Source organism: Atractosteus spatula, chromosome 5 (genome assembly GCF_055471065.1).
Source record: "Atractosteus spatula isolate fAtrSpa1 chromosome 5, fAtrSpa1.hap1, whole genome shotgun sequence".
Classification (NCBI taxonomy): domain Eukaryota; kingdom Metazoa; phylum Chordata; class Actinopteri; order Semionotiformes; family Lepisosteidae; genus Atractosteus; species Atractosteus spatula.
In genome coordinates, this window is record NC_142710.1 from 26,150,549 (window position 1) to 26,178,051 (window position 27,503).

The 27,503-nt window shown below is 35.8% G+C and overlaps 1 protein-coding gene across 2 annotated transcripts in view; it reads left to right on the forward strand.

Annotated features, from left to right (window-relative positions):
• LOC148834819 (glutamate receptor ionotropic, delta-1-like) overlaps positions 1-27,503 on the forward strand; it is a 363,808-nt gene that overhangs the window by 330,460 nt on the left and 5,845 nt on the right. For both annotated transcript variants that reach the window (XM_088916450.1, XM_088916451.1), the window contains exons 12-14: positions 503-641; positions 22,003-22,198; positions 24,258-24,424. In XM_088916450.1, coding sequence (XP_088772576.1) covers positions 503-641; positions 22,003-22,198; positions 24,258-24,424 — 502 coding nt within the window. The remainder of the gene's footprint in view (positions 1-502; positions 642-22,002; positions 22,199-24,257; positions 24,425-27,503) is intronic.

The following is a 27,503-nucleotide window of genomic DNA, read 5'->3' on the forward strand; positions in this document are numbered from 1 at the left end:
AAACCTAAACTCTCCAAAAAAGTCAAGTTCTCCAGCAATAGCACTCTACATCATAGGTTATAGTCTAGCTGAGATCTTGCAAATAACCTTGCTGCACATACTGAAGTTAATGTTCCTTCCAAAACACTAAGATACACATCAGCACAAAATAATCTCAAATGGTGTGCAGTTGTTCAGAAACATATGCTGAGTTTCCTGACCACCAATGACACTCCAGTATAATACTGACAACTGCAGTTTTAAAGAATAGGAAATTCATTAAATGTAATTTGATTTACAGTATACAGTATATCCACTTTTTTCACCTCTTTAATTAGGAGTACGTAGATGTATTTCTAATGCTGTAAATGTAGGCATAGATAAAGTTATTAAAATTAAGCAAAATTAGTGAACTCTATCTCTCGACGTATTCCATTATTAACGGAAAAGGTGAAGACAGGAAATACAGAAATGTACAAAAACAGGAAAAGCAAGGTGACTAAAGCTGAGGTTTTCTTTGCAGGAGGGGACTCAATAGTGAGCTCGATGGCCCTGCGGATTGTAATGGGAAGCTGGTGGCTCTTCACACTGATTGTGTGCTCATCCTATACTGCCAACCTGGCAGCCTACCTCACTGTCTCTCAAATGGACAACACTGTGCGGTAGGTTTTAAACAGCAATGGGTCATTCTTATGGTGTCCAGTATCAATTTTTCACAAATGCACTCTAATAACACACTACATTCATGAAACTGAATTGTAAATGATTTAGTGTCTTTTAGGTTAACCAAATTCGCAGTATACATTCCTGCTTTATGTTTTCTGTTTTCAGTCCTCACTTCCAGTTGAGTAAAGTGTTGTCTGGTGAGGCGTTCATCTCAGTTAATACTCCCCTGCAGTTTATACTGCAGTTTATATTAACAGTAATTCCCTCCAACAAAAGCTTTTAGCACCTTTTATGTCCTTTCATTGGGAGTGTTAATGGCCCTCGACTTCGCTGCTTGCCATTAATTGACAAAGCAGGTGTTAAGCTGCTGGTAAATGCCTTTTTAGATATAGATTATTGTTTAATTAACAGCGTGTTAGTACATAATTTAACCATCAGTGAATTTGTGTCAAACAGCATCTCATTTTGCCCTCCATGTCAGTAGGTGTCACTAGAAAGAATTTCAAACTTAGTGAAATTTCAGTGATGTCTTAAAAAATAGATTTTTTTTAGGTTCCCAACCAATTGCACAGGTCAATATAATTTCTTATCCTGGTGGAAAGGAAGGAACCTCCCTCCATTTTCATAGTAAAGACACATTAATGATAACAACATTTCCTGCATTCGTCCTAGTCAAAACACCATTTTTATTAATTTTACTAATTGTTGTATATTTTTTTTACTTTCTTCTTTTCACTTTGGACTCATCACAAAACTTTTTAGAAATGAAATGTTTAGATGATGTTTTAATGAATGTTCTGGAATACTCTCAGCCATAAACACACATATCTGTAACATAGAATTAATTTTGCCTCTTTTATGCAGAACAACAATAAATAATTCAATATCTACATCAGTAAAATCAGTAATTCAATATAAACATACAGAATGAAATATCACAGCATTCTGAATGATCATTCTTTTATAGAATATTCCAGCTGAAAGGAGTTTTATATACATTGTGCAATATCAGTGAATGTGATTTATGCACAGTACAATACTGTGCATACTTAAGACACTGTAGATCTTTAGTCATCTTTTTTTAATTATTTGGTATGTTTTTAAATACTGTACCAAAAATTGGTTCATTCATCTCCTTTTTCTAAAAAATGTATACATACTGTAAAGTACCAATAGCTTAGGTTAGGTCTGATTGTACTTAATTCTGCTGATACAATGCACATATTTTTGGGAGGTGAGGAGACAAGAAAAGAAGATAAAAAAAAGCCAATAGTGATGTGCTTGTCATTCAGAATGGCCAACACAGCATTCCAGTTGTCTTGTATTCCCCTGAGCCTGGTAACATACTGTACAGTATATTCAAATGACAAGAGCAAGTGCTTAGTACGTGTAGTACTGGGAGACACCATTGGCTACATACACTAACAGTAATTAATTAGTTCCTCCTCCTGTTTAATAACAATAGTGCGTAACGTATTGGCTAATATGCAGTCTGTCTGGCTCCAGTGATAATAACATTAGTCATTTCAAATATTTATATACGTACGGTATAGTTATTTACAGTATGTGTATATATTTCATACACAACAGTATACACAGAGAGAGATACTGTAGCAAACACCTTGGAAATTGAAGGAAAATAAAACCCAAGGTTTTTGTTTTTTGTATTATTGTTTTATTTTAAGATAAAATAATTGAGGGGTTTTAAAATGCAGCAGATGGTTTTGGCTGCAGCACTCACTTGTTACAATTTTAATGCCTCTCAGTGTATATATATATATTTTTGTTCTTTAACATTGTGAAAAAATACTATCAAGGGGATAGACAATAAAATGTAGCCTAGCAACAAGCACTCCAGTCGTAATTCCTCATTAGTGTAACAAACAGGAAACCAACTACTGTGTATGGATTCAAATAAGGATAGCCATACCATTATCTGCACCAGAGAGTAAATGTACCTGGGTAGCTGTGTCATTTTTCAACATATCCCTGTAAAAAGGTATTATTACAAGAGCTCTTTACTTTAACATTACCGGTCCTGCTCTGTTATGTCTTTAATGGGCTATGCTGCAGCATTGCTTGAGATTGACTGTCTTTGTGCTTCTTTAATATGCACTGGATACAAGGATACTGTATGTCCTTTCTTAATGTGTCTGTATCCTGTGTGTTATAAAGCTGGCAGTATGTTACAGCTAGTCAATGAGGGATTTGGAGAAGCTTGGAGCTCTTACTTCCCCTCAGATTTCTGTACAAATGATTAATCCAGAATGTTAAAAACAAGTACTGTACATCGATGTTTAAAACTCGATCTCAGTGACAGAGAGTGGACCACCAAACAGGGACATTATATTAAGATTTTCTAGCCAAGCAAGATTCTGTAACAAAATATATGACAGTAATTCTGTTTTAGTGGTCTCAACAAATCTAAAAAATGACACTGGCATCTGCATTTGTGTTCAGGTTTTCTATTACAAAAGTGACTAAAGCCATTATTGTCACCTGACAGATCTATTCAGGGCCCTAACTGGAAAAATATTGATTTCTGTTGGCAAACTGATGATGCATTTAATTAGAGTGAAGTGCCACAAACCGACTTCTGAGTAAACACATTAAATAAACTACATAAAGTATTGCAGCTGTAGAACTAATGTTGGTGGAAGAATTTATTTTATCAGGTTTGTCAATTGAGAACAAATTCACATTGACAATGATGACATGGTGACCCATTATACAGCAGAGCAGTTACTGGAGTAATTTGTGTGAAGTACTGCATTCAGTGTCATAACAGCAGCATCCCAATCCACAGCCCACCAGTCCTAACCTTTACTTTGCACAGCTCCTCTAGTTGTGTCTATCAGACTTCTGGGCTCTGTAAAGATGGTTGTACTATCCGCTAGGCAATTTGTTCGGCAGGCTGTTATGTATAATCTTTTTTAATTAACAATAAAAAAGGATACAATCATTAATAGAAGCTTAATTAAGCACTAGCAAAAATGAAGAAGGTTAATTTTCTTAATTGATGTTTAAGAAATTGAATCCTTAGAGGCAACATTTTCTGTTCTTTGAAGCAAATTCAGAGCCTTAATCCTGAACCAATGTCAATTGAAAATCTGTTAGAAAGGGCACATTACATGAACTGAGAACTTTTTTTGTGGGATTTGCTCTCCTTGTGCAGTTTGCAAAAAATTACTCATACACACTACGCCATTAATATTTATTGACGTGCTTTGAAAAGTTCAAATGTGAATATCCAGTTATTTTTACTGTTATACAGTTCACTCCAAAAGTATTGGGACATCAAGATGAACACTGACTTACAGTCAAGCAGTTTGTATTTGTGATTGTGAGATTAATATGAATGATAAGTACTACTGTATGTAATATGGATATTATTTTGGGGGTAATCTCATGCAGGTATTTGATCATATTAAAACAAAAACATACTTTGTATGCAATCAACCACAAGTATTGGGACATGCTCACTTTTTAAAATAATTTTAAAAATGCAAATGTCTTTTAGGTTGTACTGTATATCCCTTTTAGGCAATAATAGCATGACATCTGTGACTCATTAAGCTCACCAAACTCTTTGTGCATACATTTGCAATGCTTTTCCAATCTTTTGTTGCAGCTAATTTAAAGTCCTTGCTTGCAGTATTTTTAGAGTGCCCTAACTTTATTTTTTTAACAAGTAGAATGTATGCTGATTTGAAAAGAAATCTCTATCATTTTAAACTTTTTTCTCCAAATAAATTCTGTTGCAATGGCCATACACTTGGGTTATGTCCATGCTGCATGGTGAAACAGATTAATAAGAACAGAAGCGTCATCTTCTACACAAGCCGAAAAAATGTTTCTGGAAACTTCAGAATCTATTTTGCTGCCATCATCAGTTACATCATCAATAAAATAAGACTTCCAGTTCCAGAGGCAGCCATGCATACTCAGTCCATGATATTGTCTTCACCGTGCTTGAACAGATGCTAACTTACTGTAATTGCATTGCAATAACAATATTTTTAGAGTATCTGGGCTTATAGTCTTTTGAAATCCAAATCCATTTTTTTTATTCTCTGTAATATTTACTATAGCAGCTACAGTGCTGTGAAAAAGTAAGTACACCCCATGAAAAGGTGTGTGTTTTTCAACATATTTGCATGTATGGATATTTGATCTTCATTTCAACGGTATTGATAGATAAAGGGGATCTAATTTAACAAATAACAATTAAAATTATTCTTGGCAATAATTTAATTAAACAAAAAAAAGTCAAAAATGCAATTGTCTGCTGTGGAAAAAATAAGTACACCCCCTAGCTTCAATAGCTGGTGTTGCCCCCTTTGGCAGAAATCACTTCTTGTAGACATTTCTTGTAATTGTCTATCAATCTCCTACATCGACTTGGAGACATTTTTGCCCACTCCTCCTTACAGAACTCCTTCAGCTGTGTGATGTTTGAGGGCTTTCTTGCATGTACTGCCCGCTTCAAGTCCCCACACAGCACTTCTATAGGGTTAAGATCTGGGCTTTGACTTGGCCATTCCATAACCCTCCATTTTCATTTCTTCTTTTTGGGCCATTCTTTTCTGGATTTGCTTCAGTGTTTCGGGTCATTGTTAGGCAAGGTCCACTTATGGTTCAGCTTCATCTTTTTGACAGATGGCCTCACATTCTCCTCAAGTACTATGTGGTACAATGTGGAATTCATGGTTGACTCTATGATGGCACACTGGCCAGGCCCTGAGGCAGAAAAGCAGCCCCAAACCATAATGCTTCCACCATTGAGCTTCTTTTGGTCAAAGGCAGTTTTTGGTTTTTGCCAAACATGACGTCTGGCATTGTGGCCAAACAGCTCTACCTTTGTCTCATCCATCCAGAGCACATTGTTTCAATAGTCCTTATCTTCACCTAGTTGTTGTCTGGCAAACTTCAGTCGTGCATCTATATTCTTTTTTGAGAGCAGAGGCTTCTTCCTTCCTGACCTCGCATGTAGGGCAAAGTTGTGCAGTCTCTTTCGGATGGTTGACTCATGCACTTTGACATTGACTGAGGCAAGACTTGCCTGTAAACCCCCTGGATGTTATCCTGGGGTTCTTGGAGACTTCCTGCAGCATGTTTCAGTCAGCTCTTGGACTGAATTTGGTGGGACGACCTGGCCTGGATAGATTGCGAGTGGTTTGAAATTTTCTCCATTTGTAGATGATTTATTGGACAGTAGAATAATTGACTACAAATTGCTTGGAAATTACCTTAAAACCCCTCCCAGACTCATAGGCATCAACAATCTTTCTTCTAAGGGCCTCAGAGAGCTCTTTTGATCTTGGCATGATGTAGCCACACACCTCAACCCGATCAAACCAGAACACAGGTTTCTGATGTTTATATAAGGCAGTGCCCTCCAAGCTACTCTCTAATGATGTTCTAATCATTTGCACCTGTTTTGGTGCACCTGATTCTAATTTTAGGCATCTAATGCAAAGATAAAGGTAGGGGTGTACTAACTTTTTCTGCACAAGGAAATTGCATTTCTGTTGATTTAAATGGAAACCGATAGGTGGAGTTCTAGGGGAGAAGCAAGGGGTACTCTGTCTTTTCCTCTATCATTTAATTATCTTTCCTATTTAAAGACACCTGTCTAGAGTTTTTGAATTCCCTCCTCCTCCTCATTCTTTTATGTTATCTTTGTATCCAGATTCCCTCTTGGGGGGTCAGTGAAGCTCACTTCCCTGACCTCAGGATGGCAGCGCCACCTTGACCCTTTCTGGGAAGGTTCTCCAGCGCAAGCCAGAGGGGACCCATGGCCACATTATTCTCGGGAACTCTAACTTACGAATTCTCGTTCCCTCGGTCCCCTGAGGGTTTATCCCAGTTGCGAGACAGCGCCTCGAAGCAACTCTCAGTGAGTCAGGGGACTTCTTTCGCTTCCTTCTTGAGCAGCTTTCTCTTCATTCTCAAGCCCTCGAGCAGCGCCTCTTAAGTGATTCCTACAGTCAGGGGTTCTTTCTCTTCCCCCTTGAGGGATGTGTTCCCAGTTGTGAGGCAGCAACTCTCAGCGATTCAAGGGGCTATCTCCTCCTTTCTATCCCCTGAGGGCAGTGCCTGGTCATGAGGCAGCGCCTCTCAAAGCGATCCTCAGGGAGTCAGGGGAGTCTTCCTTATCCTTCCTTACCACTGGGGGCCTACTGCTCCCAGTCATGAGGCAGTGCCTCTCTACCGACTCTCAGTGAGTCAGGGGTGTTCATGTTTTCCCCCGTGTGGTCCAGGTGCTCTTTTCTCTACTTTACTAACCCCTGCTTCTCCCCTTGAAATAGAACAAATGAGTGCAAATTGTGATTTTTCAATGTTATTTTTAAAAAAATTAGATCACCTTTATCTATCAGTATTGTTGAAATGACGATCAAATATGCTATTGTCCAAAAAGTTAAAAAAATCCTAACCTTTTCATGGGGTGTATTTAATTTTTCACATGACTGAATCTGTTACTGTGCACTTTATTTCAATGTCTGTTTGTAGTATGGAGTGTGGATTCTTTGCCATGTTTAATGACAGTTAGAAAGTGCGTGAGGCTTTGAATCCTGAATGTAACACTGAATGTAAGCGACAGCTGGCAATGAGAACTATTGATGTGGTCATCACAGTGTGTAGACAATGTAAGAATAGCATTATCAAAATCTGAAGAAAAAGAAAACTAATATTGGTGTCAGATACAGTATGTTAAGGTACCTTCTCAATTATTATTTTTAACTTAAATGGGTTATGAATTACAATAATGTATTTGAATATAACATCTAAGTTATATGTCTTGTACCATCTCAAAGTATTTTATACATAACGAGACAATAGAAGAATACATATTTTATACTTGCAAATAACTGGCTATAGTAAAAGTTCTAAGCTCCTGTGGGATTTAAACACATGTGATTTTGTTTGTAATGTTCAGCTCCTCTTGTCACTAAATAAATCTGTCATGCAAACATTTACAGAAGCACTGTATTGACAATCCCCATACTAAAACAAATTCTGAAGCCATGGTGTTTGCTTTTTTGTGGTATAAAGATTTTGGACATAATAGTACTAAATTCAGCAGCTTACTGTCTGCAGAATACATCAATTATTAAATGAATAAACACACTGTAAACATTGCAGGCCATTCTTATTTAAACACGTTAGCAGAGCTACAGTTAAAGGCCAACTCACTTACTACTCGCTTACTCTTTTACAGTTATTTCAATCAAAGGAGGAGGAAATCCAGAAATTTTAAAACACAAATATTTTTTGTTGGAACATTTTAAAGGATCAAACTCTGTATTTATTTACACATTCATTTTATTTCTAATTTTACTCTTAGGTTTGGCTTTTTATTGGGTATGTGTATAAATATTATGGTGTAAGTTTTTCATTGTATTGAATTTTGGTAATCATATTCTCTACTAAAGTCTACATTTGTAAAAGCAAACATCCTAATATACAATTACAATTACAATTATTTGAGTTCCAGAAAATTCTGGATATACCCAATTGCCTGCCTTTGGCTGCCTCTACTTTATCTTTCATTACGGACTAACTTCATTGATTTGCCATTTGGTGCATGCATATTGCATAATGGTTCTACACTGATAAAGCAAACAGACAGAGGGAATGTTTAATTTTATCCTGCAGGACGTTTGGCAAAGTAATTTTCCTTTTTTCTAAAATTGATTTTTTTGCCTTGCCAACATCACTTGTATATCTAGATTGCTGAAATCCTGTGAGTTAGTTTGTTTTAAGCTGTACTCCACTGATCAGATGTCTGACAGAGTTGCTCCTCAGTTTCCCATTTGTTGTGAGATGACAAGACTAGACAGTGACAGACTCATTGATTGTCATTCACTGCACGAGAGATGTGTTTTAAAGTACACCTGGACAGGTAGTAGTTTATTCTTTACCACACATGGGTTACATTTCTAAAACAAATAGTTTTGAATTTGAAGACACATAGCAATTTGCTTAACTGCAATTTTTTTTACTTTATTTTTGACCTAGCCCAAACTGTGATGGGAAGTACTGTACTGAAATATTTTCTCTCTTATGGAGCCTTTTAAAATCTGTGTTTAATACCTCCTCATTAAAAATCTTCTTTTCAATAAATATATTTCTTTTCTTCACTAACTGTAGTCACCAAATCACCAAGATAGCTTACAATGAAAATCAAGGAAAGTAAGTGAGCACACAGAGAGCTTTAACATTTACTTTTCATAGGTTACAGTGTATTTACAAGATCCTGACATAATGGCGCTGTGTCACTTAGTTTCTTATTAGTTTAACATTCCAACTGCCAATCATTAAGCACTGCTGCCTATGTCTGAAGGGGATTAAGGATTTTCTTTTTTATTCAATAGGTTATGTAATTTCGTGCTTGCTTAAACCTCTTTGGTGTCTCTGTATAATCTTACAGGACTCCTTTAAAATATATCACAGCCTCTCACAAGTACACATACTGTAGGTAAGTTAAGTATTGTGCTTTTGTGATGACAGATGCTGGAATATTCTGTACAGTATATCCAGAAACACAGTGCAATATGCCCTTAACGAAAAACACAACTGAAGTAGTTTTGGGTACAGAGAAAATTTCTGATAATAAGAAATAATAATAATAACATCACTTTATTAACCCTTTACAATTTCTTGCATTAGGAATTATCTTTTCGCATACCCCAGCTTGCTCTCCATGAGACACACAGATAGGGAGAGAGCCTGGGGTCAGAGCGCAGGGTCTGCCATTGTACAGCGCCCCTGGAGCAATTGAGGTTAAGGGCCTTGCTCAGGAGCCCAACAGAGTAGGATTCCTCCGCCAGTTGCAGGATTTGAACCAGCAACCTTCTAGCCACAGGCACAGATCCTTAGCCACAGAGCTACTGCTCCACCCCTCTGTAGCACCAGGGTCATCTAAATATATTTAGGTCTCTACCTACATTAAGGATTAATGGCGCATGCTCTGTTCATTGATTGTTGTTTAAGAGAAATTAATGTAGGCTAAGTACCCTGAGCACACTGTACCACGGCATTTTTCTGAAGTCTAATTTCTTTGAATGTGATTCATTTTATAAGACATTATACTGAGATGTGACTTACAGTATTTTAAACAAAGCAATTACACACAATACATGCATTTACCATTTAGCATTAAGTGTTCTATTTTATCAACAGTTTTAAAAAGGAAAGAAGGCTGATCTCAAAGAATTGGGCAAGGAAAACAATTAAGCTGTTCCTTATGCACTTGAGTAATTGTAATAATTTAATTCATTTGGAAATTAGGCTCTAATCATTCGTTCTCTAAATTCACATCCACTTAACTATACATCTTAGTCTATCCAGGGAGTGTGACAGATTCATCACTCGTCTTCACTTGTTACATTGCCAAATGTAGGACTACTATCTTGTGATGAAAGAAGAATTTCTCTTTGGCTGAAGTGAAATAGGATGTTGGCATTGAAACATTAGTATTTTAATACTCTTCTGGGTGAAGACGTGTGCTAACTATTAAGGGGAAAAGCCAAGAGTATTTCTAAACAAGAAATAAAACTGAGAGCTTCAAAACTGCTTTTTTTAACTTAGGTTAATTAGGTTCTTCTTCATCCTAGCATTAATCCCACATCAGCAGGGTCCGCTTGTCGGCACGCCCGTCTCCATTTGATGGTTTGAACCAAATCTTTGAGCTGATGTTGCCATTAAATGCGACAGAGAATACTCCAACCGGCGCGTCGCTCTGCCTGCCGTCAGAGTGGGGGAGGAGAACAAAGTAATGTAGCCAATTCATAGAGGGGGATTATTAGGAGGCATGGGAAATTTGGGCAGGACACCGGGGTTACACCCCTACTCTTTTCGAGAAACACCCTGGGATTTTTAATGACCATAGAGAGTCAGGACCTCGGTTTTACATCTCATCTGAAAGACGGCGCTTGTTTACAGTATAGTGTCCCCGTCACTATATTGGGGCATTAGGACCCACATGGACCGCAGGGTGAGCACCTCCTCCTGGCCCCACTAACACCTCTTCCAGCAGCAACCTTAGTGTTTCCCAGGAGGTCTCCCATCTAGGTACTGACCAGGCTCACACTTGCTTAGCTTCAGTGGGTTGGCAGTTGTAAGTTGCAGGGTGACATGGCTGCTGGCTAACTTAGGTTAATTAGGTTAATCTTTGTAAAACAAATTTTTAGTGTTTACGAATACTGTATCCTCTGTACTTGAGTCAGTCGTGAAATCCATTCATGTATGGGAGTGCAACAGGTCAGCCAAGATGGGATTATAGAAGCGGGGTTGAACCACCAGAGGGAGGCCTTGAGACAGCCCCAGTAACATGTTCCTCGCATTTTCACAAGGTAATTGGGGAATTGGCACAAAAGCACTCACTGAGGAGAGACAGGGAATGTCTAACCAGACCCTCACAGTCACTTTGGGACACTGAGGTTACATGATCTCAGGGTGAGACCCTTTTGGAAAACTGTAATAAGATTTAAAAATACTCTGTTGGGAGTCAAAACAAGGTTAAGACTTGTTTTCATCAGTACCAGCCTCGAAAGTTGCTGTGCCAGCCTGCCAATAAAAAAACACGTCAAGTGAGAGTGGACTGGCCTAAATGAGATTGACCAAGTGAGGCATTTCCTATGCTACTCAGTTCTGAGTTGAACATGCATGTTTAGGGGAACTACAGGGTAGGGAAGGAAGTTTAATATTGGGGTGGTTGCCTTGGCTGTTTATTCTCCCTTATTAGGATTTGTTTGACATTCAGGTCCCCTTGCTACACTACCATCAAAGTGGGATCTGTTACAGGGACATGGTGACATAAAAATACTAATTTTTTAAATATAAATAATATTCCAGTGATAACAGAAAAGCATTTTCTAGCTCTTTATTGGCTGAGCTGGAAGAGACTACTAACGAAAATGACTTAGCTGTTCACACAACATTTACATTTTCTAAACAATTTGGGGAGACATTTAAAAAAGCAAATAACACATTAGTATATATGGTTAAAAGTGAAGAATTTAAGTCAAGGCATGTTATGGTAAGATTTTATAATGCAGTAGTAAGACCTGATTTAGAATATTGTGTACAATTTTGGTAATCGGGTTATAGACAAGATATTGCTGCTCTGGAATCATTCCAGAGCAGAGCAATTAAATACATTCTGAAGCTAAAGGGAATGTCTTACACTGACAAGCTGAAGAAACTGAACCATTTTGGTTTTCAACAGAGGAGATTACAAAGAGATCTGATACAAGTAATCAAAACCCTCAAATGCACTGACAAAACCAAAACAGTGCACTTCTGTGGAATGAACAGTGAAATGTGAACTGGAGGGAACAAGTGGAAACTACTGTATGTGGAAATACATTTAAAACAGTAAAAGGAGGCAAATCATAGGTTTGTGGAAGTATGGAACAAACTATCCAGCCATGTTGTTGAAGCCAGCATCCTGCATTCCTTCAAGAAACAGTTGTATGAGTTCTTTGGGTCAATTAACTACTAACTTACAAACAGAAATCCACCATGCTTGCTGGGTGCTAGTCTTCAATTAATGGCACAGCTTTGTAAAATCCTGTTAGATACTGTATGTGCCTGCAAAGAGTGGTTTAATATTAAAAGCAGTAAGTGAGATTTCCTTTTAGTTGCACTGAAGTTGAAAAACAACATCATGTAGTAGTTTTACAGAAATACATGTATGAGACATACAGTTCATAGGCTGAAAAGAAATAGATAAAGGGGCAATGTGGTGGCTCTGTGGCTAGGGATCTATGCCTGTGGCTAGAAAGTTGCTGGTTCATATCTCGTGGCCGGCAGGGGAATCCTACCTCATTAGGCCCCTGAGCAAGGCCCTTAACCCCAACTGCTCCAGGGGTGCTGTATAAATGGCTGACCCTGCGTTCTGACCCCAAGCTTTTTCCCCTGTCTATGTGTCTTATGAAGAGCAATTTAGTGTATGCAAAAAGACAAATTCTTAATTCAAGAAATTGTGTATGGCCAATAAAATGATCTTAAAAAAGGTTTATTCCATTCTGAAAGGAAACGAAAAGAGACAAGGGCGCAGCTGTGGAGCCTTCTTCAGGTGTCCAGGTGTGAAGCCTGAAGGCTCCACAGTCAAAATGTTGTTTCTCTTTTGTTTTCCTTTCAGCATTCAATAAACCTTTACCTGTTCCTTTTTCAGAAATTGTCATGTATTTTTTCCTTTTGAACTATTTCCTTAGTATCCTTAAAAAAACTTTTTTAGGGGTTCATCACGTTTTATTGTAACAGGGATGTACATACTCTACTTTTCAATTGAGAACTGTTGTGTCATACAAATGTCCTGCCACCCTTTAATATCATCTTTTCATTATTTTCTTTTCACAAAGAACGCTTAATTATCATCTGCACTGCACATTCCATGTCCTCCCAATACAACTGTAAAATAATAAACAATTTCATAAGTTATATCCAAGTACAATCTTATGTATTATGTAAAAACAATTATGTTTTTTATTCCATTATGACATAAAGTAATACAATAAATGTTTCATTGTATTCCAATGAAAAACCCTGTTGACAGTTAATATAATCTAATCAACTGTAACATGCTGGGGAAAAGTGACCAGAAACTCCTTATGATAACACAAGTTAATAATTCAGGTTGTTTGGTGCCTTGAAAAAAGAGATATATCAGTTTACTGCTGATAAGCACTGTGTATCCATTTACTATTTATGGTGTTTTCATTCATTTTTTGTGCAGATAAGCTTAATGGACTAGGTTAGGTAATAGAAATGTCATTAAGGATGATTTCAGCTCAAAAGGATACATGGTACACCAAACATGCACTGCCTTGTGAAAATGAGTAAAAGGATACATACTGTTCTTTGAAGAAAATAGAGAAAGTGTTGAGGAATATTCTCTGATGTCATTCATCAGTCAGGCCCAACCCATATACCGCAGGAAGGATCCAGAATAAATTGAACAAACAAGACACGCTAGGTAGTGGAGATCACATGAATTGTGGTTTTCTTCACAAAATCTTTTGAAAATGTCACTTTAAAAACAAAATAAAATTTCCTCAATAGGGTTTTCTAAGTTTTATTTTCCAAAAACATGTTTGGACCAGTTTACCACTAGGCTCGAGATTGGTGTCATTTTCAATTCAATTCACTTCAGTTCCATTCCATTTAATCCCATCCATTCCATTCAAAATACTTTGTTCATCCCCAAAGGGACAATTTGAAAATTTTGTTCTTCAAATATGTGTTTACCTTACTGTTCGGTAGGGGAAAACAATATAACCATTACTCGTACAGAAGAATTTTGGCTGTTTAATTTAGGATGATTAATTAGAATGATGCATTTATCATATAATAATAATAATAATAATAATAATAATAATAATAATAATAATAATTGCTTATACTTATATAGCTCTTTTCTGGACACTCCATACAAAGCGCTTTACAGGTAATGGGGACTTCCCTTCACCACCACCAACAGGCAGCCCCACCTGGATGATATGACGGCAGCCATAGTGCACCAGAACGCTCACCATACATCCGCTATCAGTGGGGAGGAGAACAGAGTGAGGATTGTTAGGAGGCCATGATTGGTAAAGGCCAATGGGGGAAATAATATGTAAGGTAGCTTGTTATGCTAATATTGCCAAAGCTAATTCTGATTTTTATTGTGGGGACCAAGAATGTCAGTGTAGCCATGGTATATCTTGCCTATTACCCATTGAAAGGAAGAAAATTGTGTAATTTTTGTCCCAGTTTGACTAGTTCTGTTTCTCTCATCCATGAAGGGTTTTTGTTCAGTGCCTCTCCCAATGTTGACAATCCACAGCAAAGGATATGATGAGGGCGTCTTCCTTAACTTTGCACTTCACAGGCATATCAGAATTACACAGCGTATTTCCATTGTTCCAGCTGTTGCTGCTTAATTACAGTCTTGCTTTTATGGTTCCTTCATTTTTCATTGCTTCTAACCAAATCATTTTCACATAATATTAAGAAAAAGGAATGCATTTAAATTCTAGATCACAGCAGGTATCCATAAAACAAACTAATATTTAGTCAGATAGGTAAATAAATGCACAAAACAAATTAATACTTAGGAATCAGACTCGGAGAGGAAAACTGAACATCATTTTATAATTTACTTACCATATAGAAATTATCTGATACATTTCCATGCCCAAGAAAGAATTAAAGATAAACAAACTAATGCTACAATATCAGAGACATGATAGGTCCACAGGATGTGGATTTATCACAGAATTAATGTGTTTTTTTTTAAATGTGGTAGTAAAATCTTGCTACAGCACAATTTCAAAGTAAATCCTGTATGGTAGTGTTAAAGATGGTGTATCAGCTCAGTTATTAAAATTTATGTACCACACTTAGTTATTGATATTCTAGTTGTATAAGGAACAATTGAAACACAATGACCTCTGCTGATTTTAATTATTTACCATCTGGTTGCTGAATTATACAGTGTAACAGGAGAAATACATAGAAAACAAAGAATAATAAATTAAACAACAGAGAAATGGACACACAACATAGCACAACTCTTCAGTCCAAAGTAAGAAATAGCCAAGGGTTTCTTACTGAGCTTAAGATCATTAATTTTTTTTTTTTAAATCACACGCTTAAAATGTAAAAAAATTATTTTCTATAATGTGTGTAGATTTTGGATGTGCTATGTATATAGTATTGAAATTAGCCTTTTCTGTTTGATGACATGTACTTGTTTTGTTATTTGTTTATCATTATATTATATACTATACTGTAAATATTCAGCCCAGAAACTGGGTGTGCTGCTCATTATTATTATTACAGAGCTAAAACTGTCTAACCCCAGATTAAAGCTGTAGAGTTGAAAAAGTGAAAAAAAAATGTTAATAATAATCAATCTACTGTATGAGAAGCACAAAAACTACTGTACTCCTGACAGGGCAAAGAAATACTGGAGGGTGCTGCCTAGCTTATTTTAATGGAGACCAGGAAGGGATGTATAGGCAGTACAGGCCTAGTTCACAGCTTGATTTCAAGGTAATATAAGTAGTCAACCTTTCCTATATGACATTGGGAGGAATCTGGTGTAGTCAAAAATAAGCCCAAAATAAAATAAAAAATAAAACCTGAAAGAACATCCTAACTTCCCACAAATGGGTATGTGAGACTGGGATCAGAACCCAGGAGTAATGAGGCAGCAGTGCTTACTGCAACATGGTGATATTAAAATCATCATGATATAAAAATGGTGACAGTGTGCAACTAGTAAGAGTATATAAATATAAATAATGTATCTCCTATGAAAACATAACACTTTAAATGTTGATTTTCAAAATTTTTCTTTGACCATGAGCTCGTTATACAATCTACAAGACTTTCCAATGACTGCATTAGGGCCATTGCTTTCATTAATGACGATCTTTAGTACTTCAGCTAATGGAGTGTGCTTATTTCAGAAACGAGGCTGACAAACTTCACATTACAGGAGGTTATTGATGGGTTTGTGTTGCAGTACAGGGCAATATTATGGATTCAAAACATATTTCTTGTGAAAGGTTTTTCCAACTGAATACTTTAAACCATGATATTCAAAAGTAACATTTTAGCATATTGAAACCAAGAAACACAAGAAAACCTCCTTTTGGAGAATTACAATGCTTAAAATCAAGCGAAATAATAATACTCAACATGGTACTTACTTTACGTTGTTTTTTGCATAACTTTACAAAATGCAGAATTTGATCTCTGTGCAAATATTTTTAGACATATTTGTATGAATTTATGATCTTTATGATGTGCTCAAAAGCAACGCCACAACTGGTATTTTGTTCAATTAATTGTTAAGGGGAGTGACAGTATTACATTGCAATGATCTGTGCTCTGCCATTGCTCCATGAGCTGATTAACTGTTGCTCAGTGTTTCTCTTCCCCTACCCCCAGCTCCCAACTGCCTGTTGTACAGTATTACTCCAGTCTGGCTTCCCGGAATCACATGCGATTTATTGCTGGAATAGAAAAGCAGCACTAATCAACTAATATCCTTAATAGTCTGTTTGTTTTATTTTAGATACAGATTAAGTGAAATGTTTAGAAACAGAAGCTTAGCACAGATATAATGTAGCAAACAGGCTTAGTTCTTTGTATTTTCATTTATTTATGCACTCATTTTAATTAAGTCACTCAGCTGGGATGCTTTCAGCATGCAGCCCATTTCTTGCTCTTTGCTGTGCTATGTGGGGTTGTTGTGTATACAGTGTATATGCTTTAACCTGCTCGTGAATGGCAGTACATGACATGCTAGGAGGGGCTGAGGCATTTCACATTACAGCTTCTGGTGACAACAAACCAATCAAATGGCTAACAGAAGACATGGAAACATCCCGAGGGCAGTTCATTGACTAAAGCACCCACCACAAGATGTTTGGCTGTGCTGGGGTCTTAAAAAATTGCTGAAAAATAATAAAATGGATAACTTTTTAGCAAATTATGAGCCACGCATTGATAACTATTGATGATGCTATTGATAACCTTTTATAGGTACTGTATAACCTTTAAACCTTAACTAATTCTGTGCTATATTTGGTATTTCATTTTGTGGCTTATGTTCCCTTTGTTTCTGTGTATCCAAACACTGAAAGAGAGATTTTAAAATGAAACAGGAAAATTGTATTTTCTTGTGCTTTATGTTTAAATTTTCACAACATTCTCTGACACATTGGGTGTCCACCAGCACACATTTAAATTTTTCTACATTCTGTTTGTTGTTTTTCATTGTCATTGCCTTTAGGAACCTGTTTCAAGGTCACAACCATTCCAGTTATGTATTTTAAAATATTACATGATGCACATTTTCCTCTAAATTATTTCAACATTAAAAGGTTTACGGTAAGTCGTATTATTTCCCAGTACTGTGTACTATGAATTTCATTCACACAATTTACAATATCATGTTGCAACTCTTAAAGTGGCTTAAACAGGCAGCTATGCTGCCTTCCTGTTAATTGCGAAAGTCCCTGTAAGACATACAGTATAATGTGTACCGAGAGAACACAACGTTCAGAAGCACAATGATTTTGAAATTAATTCTACAACCCTAGATTATTTACTGAGTGACTTGCGTAACATGTATAGTTCAAGGATTCAACTTTTAATAATAAGTATATAAACATAGTATAAAATGTTGTGATAGATTGTTATTTCAGAAGCATTTTTCCCATGTTAAACTCCATGTAGATGGAGTTTCATATCTTTTGTCAGCCAGCCTGTCTGATTAATATCTAACCATATAAGATCTGAGGTCAGTTTAGATCTTACTGAAATTCCCTAAGGTGAAACTTTGTTGTGCTAAGTATTTTTTGGAAGAGAAAACTACATTGACACTAAAGAAAAGTGTGACAATATGTGCTTGTGCTACAGTAGCTTTTGTTTTTGGAAAAAACAGGTTGTAACTGCCAATTAACAGAAACAGTTTTTGGAATGAGTCATGTCTTTTAACTCAGTTGTGGGAGGAGAAAGGGGGATGTTGCAAAATGCTAAAATACAACAGCAGAGATCAATAATTACACTTGGGTTTGATCTTTAACATAATAGACACAACCTCAGAGTTACAACATTCTACTGTAATGAAGTCATGCCTCATTGCTGAACCTGGTGGAACAAAGTTCTGACTGGATGTGAATGTGTGCTGGGGTATGTGTGGGTTTTAGGTCATGAGCTTCCTCCACATACAACCTAATAAAATTCAATTGAAGAAAAAATAATGGATTTCTAAGATAACTTTAGGTGTCTGTGTGTGAAATGTTCAAAAGAATTTTCTAGATATACAAAAAAGAAATATCAGAGATTTTTATATGGACTGCAATTCAGTATCCCGTGTATTCAGGAGCAGGTATGAAAGACTGCACCAGAAAGCTTGCAGCCACACATTTGAAAAGGTATTTCAATATTTATAGTATTTAAAATACCTAAACTATTACGTTAATGTTATTAATATATATTAAAATTACTTAAATAATAAATGTCACCTAGACATGCAGTTTGATAGATTGAAGTTTAAGTATATTACAGAAACAAAATTATCTTTAGTGTTATAAAGTACTGGATGACTAGGAATATATTAAAGAGGCAGATCTCTTAGTATTTGTTGTATCATACTGAAGCTTTGCACGGACAAGGTATGCCCACTTGTTAAATTGTATGTCAAATTTCAAGCAGTATTTCATATCCCAGGTAACAATTTTAGTAAAAATAATCATGTAGGAACATTATAGTATGGTATTGTATAGAAGATTGGATTTATACTTAGGAAAGGTGTTCTGAATGTGCTTTACTCCTTGTGCTCTGTGCGGTTATTTATTTTTTTCCATTTACCATCTTGCTATGATATTCAAATGTAGCAAAGGGTAATACGAAATAATCATTTGTAGTAAATAGTTTAATTAACTATTTACTACAGCTTAATTAGATCACTTCAATGGAATTACAGCAGTTAATGTGGTGCTCTCTGATAGGTCTTATTATCTGCCCATTGCAATCAATAGTTCTGGAAGTTTTTCAGGATAATTTAAGTTTGGGGTATCATTTTGCTTTCTTGCTACAGTATGTAGCTCTTGTATTTAGAGCTTTGAGCGTAAACAAGGCCAAGATGCAACAAGAACACTGACCCACCAATCAATTGCAAATTTCAAACCCAATATTTGGCATTTTCTAGGTAAGTAAAAAAAGAAGAAGCTTCTATCAGACTGAGGATTCATCCATATGGAACCCATATTGGGTTCTATTAACTAATGCTAAAGGAATCCTTTGAAAATCCTTCTTACAGTATATGAGGACTTCTTTACAATTTAAACCTGCAAATTAAGAAATATATTTCTAAATATTTTTTTTTATTCTAAATGTACTCACTCATGCAGATATCTGGAGGGTGCCAAAAGAAGACTTTGCGTCCTGTGTTTCACAATCAGCATATCCTTCAGTTTAAAAAAAAAAAAGTTCATACAGGACAAGGGTTTTAAATCTTGGTTATCAAATATCAAAGGAAAGGCTGTACTTTGTGACTTTTATCCAAAAGCAATTTTTTAACGACCAGGATCCATGTTAATTCACCACACGTTACCTCACAGTTCTAGAGGGGTTATCTGTTTTGACGCTGACTTGAGTCTCAGACATGGAAAGTTGTTCCATGAAATCATTGCAGTGCTCTTGCTCTTGCATGTCAACAGCCACTTGTATCAAGGATTCATGGCAAACAACTGCCCTTGTCCGGGAATAAAGGATTCATTCCACAGTATCCCTATAAGCATTCAACTACTTTTTTTTTCACAGAGATCCTTCTACAGAGTATCCACAATAAATTTTGCATGGTGTTTACACATTTTCTGAATGGACTTGCTTTGCGAATTCAGTGCATTTCTTTTGCATCATTTTCCTCAGTCTGCATCACTTCTCTGTTTTAATCATGATTCTGCTGTTCTGTTTTGCTTTGCTTTTACCATGGTATAAGACATTAAATGTTCATAAGGTAAATTGTTCTGTGCTGCATTATTTAAGAATTTTAAAAAGGGGACCAATAAAAACTTATTACTGAAGTAACTGCCTAAATAATACTGCTGTTGGGCTATTTAATACAGAAATGATTCAATTACACTTTAATAAGTCATCACAGAACACTTCTCAGCAGCATATTGCTTTGAGTCATGGTCACATTTAGCAGAGAGATTTTTACATCAAAAACCTCAAATAAAAACTGTGTATTAGTGTATGTTTGGCCCACTCAGAGATAGTGCATGAGGCCAATGTAAAATATTGTAGCTAGAATTAATATGATATCTGATTCCATCTGTCTCTTGTGCAGACCAAATGGGAGGGACACTGGAGAGTTAAAAAGCATGTTTAGATTGTAGTACTGTTTTAATTTTCTGTGTAATTCTAAATTGTTTTCTTTGTCTGATGTTATCTTATTCTCTATTCCACTTGGTGCTTACAAAGCCAATTAAACTCACATGGAAAATTGCATTAATTAGTAAATGAACTTAAATAACCTCCTTCAGAGTAATCTAAACAGAAATATTTAAAGGGTTTCAAACAAGCTTTGAAGACACTTCTTTATGTCTTTTGGTGCTTATGTTCTGATGAGTACCTAGGAGTATTTTGAAGATAGTCCATAAAGCAATGCATTAATAAGTAAAGCAATGAAAAAAACAAGTCACACATCATAAGTAACAATGTGTTCAGTTAGTTACACAATAATATGTCCTGTCTTCATTTAATGAATATGCAACTTTATCGTGATATCATTCAATGTCACAAGTATTTTTAAGCTTTTCACCAAACCCATTGGCATTAATAATAAAACCATAAAGATTTAAATGAAAGGAAATTAGGATCTCATATTTCATGCGTCACATTTTCCGATAGTGTTTTAATTTAGGCAGTAATACAAATCACAGTGAGAAATTACCAAAAGCCATTTGATTGCAATTACCCCACGGTAACATTTGTGGTCAAACTTCAATTTAGGACTCTGTGATAAGTGTCTAAAAACAAATTATCAATATTTTATCAATGACACCATTAACAACTGTAAAACGCCTTGACCCTTGGCATGGATTTGTTTCCTAAAAAAGTGTAGTGATATTTTGTTGAATGCAAGGGCAGACCTAGAAAAGTTAGTACACTGCACTCTAAACCTCAAAATAGTGTTGTAGGAGAGCTTGGGAAGAGATCATGAGATAAAATCTTTCATGGTCCAGTCACCTAGTTTACAATGTTGTACTCAATTTGTGCTGGTATACCAAGTTAAGTTTAGCATGATGAAGAAGCTGACAGTAATTTGTTCTTGCATTTGAAAATGCCCACTCTGCTCTTTTGCTTGGTTTGTTAGTGCTTCCTTATTTGCAGTCAGCTATTATTTATGATGGTAGATTATGCACACACCTAGTTACTGCTGGATGTTGTGTAATTAATCTAATGCCTTTGCAATCTTATGATTTAATGTAGTTTTATGTGGACTACTTAAGCATGTAAAGCTAGAAACAATTATACAGTAGCTCAGCCAGTGTTCCTCTTATTGTCCTTTTGTATTAAAGTGCCTGCACATTCCATAGTGCAGCTTGGTGACTTGTATCTGGCCAGGTTAGACAAAGTGTTATACCTGAAACCATCAGTCTCATTTTGCCGGGTTTGTCATCCCCCTAATCGCAAACCTTAAGGGTTGAAAGAGGCAAAGAGGTGGTTAACTGATGTTCTGTAACAGCCTTTCCCCTTTCAAAAGGTGTGTAATCACAGTGTGAGGCAGTCAATCTGTCAGTTTCATCACTCCATGTTCTTCTACTGTTTACTCTGTAGGACCTTCCAGGACCTTGCCAAGCAGATGGACCTGTCATATGGCACAGTAAGGGACACAGCAGTGTACAGTTACTTTAAAGCAAAGGGTACCAACCCCCTGGAGCAAGACAGCACCTTTGCAGAACTCTGGAGGACCATCAGCAAGAACAATGGCAATGACAACTCAGTGGCCAACCCATCGGATGGTGTTCGCAAGGTAGACGTGGACTTTCCTTGAGCCTCTACACTCAGTACATTAGTTTAAACACCAAGCAGGCATGGCACTACGTCACCATACATTCAAATGGTTAATTTCTTCACAAAAGTAAAAGCTGACAATTTTACATGTATCTACTGACATCCTGTATATGAGCATAAAACGAGACTGACACTTTAGTTTTTCCATATCAGCTTGTTGTGATTAAGGCTGAAAACTCAAACTCTTTTCATGTTTTTATGTGCAATGCACTATTTGGAGTACTTTTGTTATAACCCTTTTTAATCTTACATGTTTGGAAAATTAGCTTTAGTAAACTAACTCCCTGTGGACATTTTTTAAATACTTGTTAAAGTAAGATTAAATCATGCATGGTATTTTTAGAAGACAAAAATTGGTAAAACATTATTTAAAAAATGCATGTCAATCAAAAAATATCTCCAATTTCCAATCTCAAGATACAGGTTCTTCATGCTGATACTTACCCCTTATCAAATAGTATACTAATTTTCACAGTGTTTTGAAAGAATGAACACGAATGCATCACCAAGTACAACAGGTGGTTTTTATTTATTTTTTTTGACTGTAGAGTTTCTTGCAAATAAATGGTGTGCTTTTATCATTCCAGTGCATGTCATGTAGCAGCCATATATTCAGGGCTTTAACAAACAGAAACAGGTATGACCTGTTTGCATTGCACTGATATTCTATGAGTTAAACTTCAGCTGAAAGTCTTTAATTATAATATTACATTCTGTTATCACTGCCTGCAACTTAATATAATTGTAATATATGAGTCCAATAATCAAACATACTGTAGATTTAATTGATAACAGCCATACTGGATTTAGCACCAATGCTATATTAGTGCACTGACTCTGAAAGAAGTCAGCAGAAAATGCTGACATTCCTCCACAATAAAACATCAGCAGTCCTCAATTTTTTCCCCAAGGCTGTACAAAATGACTTGTTTCAAAATGAACAGCCGTTTTCATTATTTTTTATCTTTGCAAGGAAATTGTCTTCTTATCTGGTCTAAAGATACCTGTCATTAATGTGGTTATTGACATCATTGTCTAACTGCTATTCAGTAGTGACTGATAAGAACCTACTTCAAAGAGTGAAAATTAGATGCTTCTGTGCTTTTAGAAAATTGGTTATGATTTCTCAAGTGCAGTCCTTAAGAACAAATTAAAATATAGATATTCTCTCCAGCATAATAAAAACAATTTGTAAATATAGAAGAGATATTGTTTTGAAATTAATCTCACATATCCTTATTTTGTACCTTGAAAGAAGCCACACACATAAAGAATTTAAAAAAATGATTATTATTTTTTTATTGTTATTAGGTGTGTTACAAACATAATCTAAATGAAAAGTACATTAAGTACATTTAAACAACTTACAAATTGAAATATTGTCCTTAAAGACTATGAAGGCTAAGGATGAGGTATTAATATTTGGCATAATGTAACAAATAAAGTAACTACTAAAAAAGTTAAATGAGAGAAGCAATTACAATAACAGGCAATGTGATAAATGTAACAGATCTGCTGGTGAAATCCATGTAAAAGAAAATAATCATTGTAGATATCTATGACTAAATGAGTACAGAACGTTTTCAGTTCATAAAAAAAAAATTGTAATCCTTGGAAGAAATAACTCAAAAACAATTTTGTATAGCTTGAAAATGAACACATTACTTTATTCCTAAAAAAAACAGAAACAAATCTGTAATATACTGAAATAAAACACTTTACAGTTAATTCAGCTACCAATCTTCATAGGCTGTTCTATGAAGTCTTGGAGATAATGGACTAAACTCAGAACGGCTCTGATGTTCATTTACAGCATCAGATTTTGTCAAGGAACTGAAGAAATGGAAAAAAAGTGTACCCTGTGAAGGAATGGCTGGGTTAACAGAACTTCATGTGACAGTTTCTCTATTCTTCTTTCCTGGTCTGCAGTGCCTTTAGAATTCTAATTCTTTTTCCACAGACATGTTGTGTCATGGTGTGTGCTGGTTTACTCAGGCTCTGTTTGGTCTGTTGTGCAGGCGAAGAAGGGGGGATTTGCATTCCTGTGGGACATGGCCGTGGTAGAGTACGCTGCGCTGACAGACGACGAGTGCTCAGTGACGGTGGCTGGGAACAGCATGAGCAGCAAGGGCTATGGTATTGCACTACAGCATGGCAGTCCCTACAGGGACCTCTTCTCTCACAAGTGAGGCTCTCTCTTCACTCTTACCACAACCTTTCCTGTTAGTTCACTATCTCTTTCTCCATGGGCAATAAACCTGTTTGATTTTTTAAACCTGAAGTTTTAAATGTGTCAGGCATTTGTTTTCATTTTAATGATATTCACATACTTGCAGTAGAGGTCTTTACATACTGCGGTTCTACAAAGTTTTCATAAAGAAAAAATGGTATTGTAGGTTGAAGTCAGCATCTAAAATTTCAATACAGTTCAGTAGTTTAATCAAAATCTAATAGTATCGAATCAAGTTGATGAATATAAATGAATAGAGTACTTAATACTTTAGTGTTTGGGATTAACATGCCTGCTTGAGGAAATGACAGGGAAAAGGCCAGCGCTGTCACAATCTCCCTCGCCTATGTGGAATGAACCAGGGAGGCAGCTGCAAGGATGCAGACGGAGTGGAGGGGGGGGGGTGCTAGAAAAATGTATGCAAAGCTATGGACAGCAATCGAGAGTGGACGAAAGAGCAAGATTACAATACGATAATCTCCTGAATTTATGTTTAACAACACCATTCTCTACATTAGAAAAATATCTGAATATTGAATGCAGGACAGGGCAGCTTAGATAATAGATTTTACATAACCATCACTTCCTCTTTGATCTTTAAATTAAGAAGAACAACATATCTTCTTTAATAATATTTTGTAGCCAAAAATGTTTGTGCTCTGAAGCAAATTATTTGTTATTTGCCAAATTAAAGGTAAATGACATTTTATCAGAATTGTTAACATATTCTATCCATATATTAATTTTTGATGTTCTTGATTGCTTCATAAAAGTGAAAGTTAAAATCATTAGAAGGCTTTGAAACACTAAAGGAATTTAAAATGCAAAAATAAAAACATGTTTTCCAAGCACATTTTGGCACACTTACAAGACTATAAAATACTTTAACCTCCTAGCATGAGCAGTTGTTAAAATTAATGTTTATTTATTAGCGTTTCGCACTTTAGAATACAGGGTTGCACTTTTTTCAAGTTTCCAGAAGCATATGATGTGGATGAAATGTCTTAGAAACTCTGTGATAAAATCTGCTAGATAGGGTGATAGGGAGCCTGAGCTAGGGCAGCAGTTCTCATACCATAACAATAGTGCAGAAATGGTAAGTTGTAATACTCATGGATTCCATCATTTTATCTTTTTTCACAGAGGGTCTACTACAGTGCATATTACACAGCTGGGCCAATGTCTCATAATAATCTAAATCAAGAGTGTAATTACCAATCTTTAATTACTTGTTTCATTAGAGGTTTCTGAGCACTGCAGAATGGGGTATTGGCAGACGAATCACAGTATCCCAGTCCTATCCAATCTCTCACAGAAAAAAACATTGTAACACAAAAATCACTGATTTCACTGAATTTTATTCCTGGCACTGTCCTATTGAGGATAAAATGTCAGAAATTGCAAATGGGAGAAAATGCAAAGAAAAACAAAGAGATATTAAAACAGGTGAAAAACAGAAGATGATGAACATTTCCCAGGTGTAAACAATCAATTTAAAGTACACCGTAATGTTTATTTAACCAACATTTACTGTAGTTATTTTAGAATATAAACAGGTTTTTTTTTTCATTTTGGATTTTATTTGTCCCTTTTCCCCTTATAAAACAACCCTCAATTATTCTGATATTCAGAAAAAAAAACTCTTTCTGATTTGATTGAGAGTTGACACTGACTTCTTCTAAGTTTTTCTTGCCTCTGTGCCTGGCAGTGTTCGTATTTCAAATGCCCAGTAAGAGTTTCAACTTACAGTAAATTGAAATTGCAATTCACAAGAAAAAAAAAACAAACCAAGCCCAACAGCATTTTCTTCTTTCTCCTTTATGTGTCTCTATTCTTCAGCATTGTTCCAGGAAAATTGATGGGCCGCTTGCAGCAAGTAACCTTCAAAAGAGCACATGCTCAAAGCTAGTGGAGCACTTCTTAGTGATGGAACAGTAGCACATATATTTTTGAAGAAGACAAATAAATATTACACTTGCTTTTTTTCTTTTTTATTAGACCCTATAATCACCCTCAGCATATGCGTTTTAGAACTAGATCTTTGAAGTTCAGTTTTCTTTCTCGTTTACAACACAAATAGCTTTTACGTGTAGAGCAAAACTGATAGAAAAGCTGAAGAATACTATGCTTATGAGCAGAAGCCTGTAAAGTACAGTTGAACAGTGGTACAGAGAAACTATGTGATAGAGTGACGGGGCTACATTTATAACTTCTTCATTAAAATGTTCCTTTCATTAAAACTGTTTCAGGAAAGATTTGTATTATCCCTCACAAAATTGATCCCATATTAACGATACTAGATGTTTACAGATAAATTAAAACTTCATTATAATAAAGGAAACCCATTAAGACCTTAAAATAGCACTAAGGCTTTATTAAAAAATAAAATTCCTTTGTTCTTTGTAATTCATTTAATTCCCACACATGCCTTATTGATTTCTTGAACATCTTAGATTGTGCTTTAAATTCTTTGTTACACAGTATATTTATCACAGAGGACTACATTCAAGAAGAGGTTATAATAAGACTGTTCAGGAAAAATAGGTACATTTCCACTATGTGAAAGCTGCTCTGCTTTTTGGGGATTTGGTTCAAATTATTTATTGCTAGCCACTGCATTTATCTTGTGGGACAGAGAATTCTGAATGTTTTAGGGTGTGTGGTTGGCTGCGGAAAAGAGTAGATCAGAAGATATGTTGTGTTGGCAGTGAAGACATTTTGAAAAAGTTCAAAAAGTCAGAATTATTATTCATGACCTTAAATTCCAAGGGTACAGATTTTCATCTTTTTCCTTTATTATGTTTTTCAGTCATTTGTTGACTGGTAACTTTTGTTTAGTTTTAGCTGAAACTAATGTCTCCATTTTGTTGTTGTATTTGTGAAGATTTCAATGTTTAAGAGCACAGCTCTGTTTAGTTTTAATTTCTGTCAGATTCCACTGCAAAGCTGATTTTTTTAAATGGGTCTGATGGTTAAAGTAAGATGGCTTGATCCCTTGTCTTTAAAGGTCTTGTCCTTCTCTTTGATGAATTAC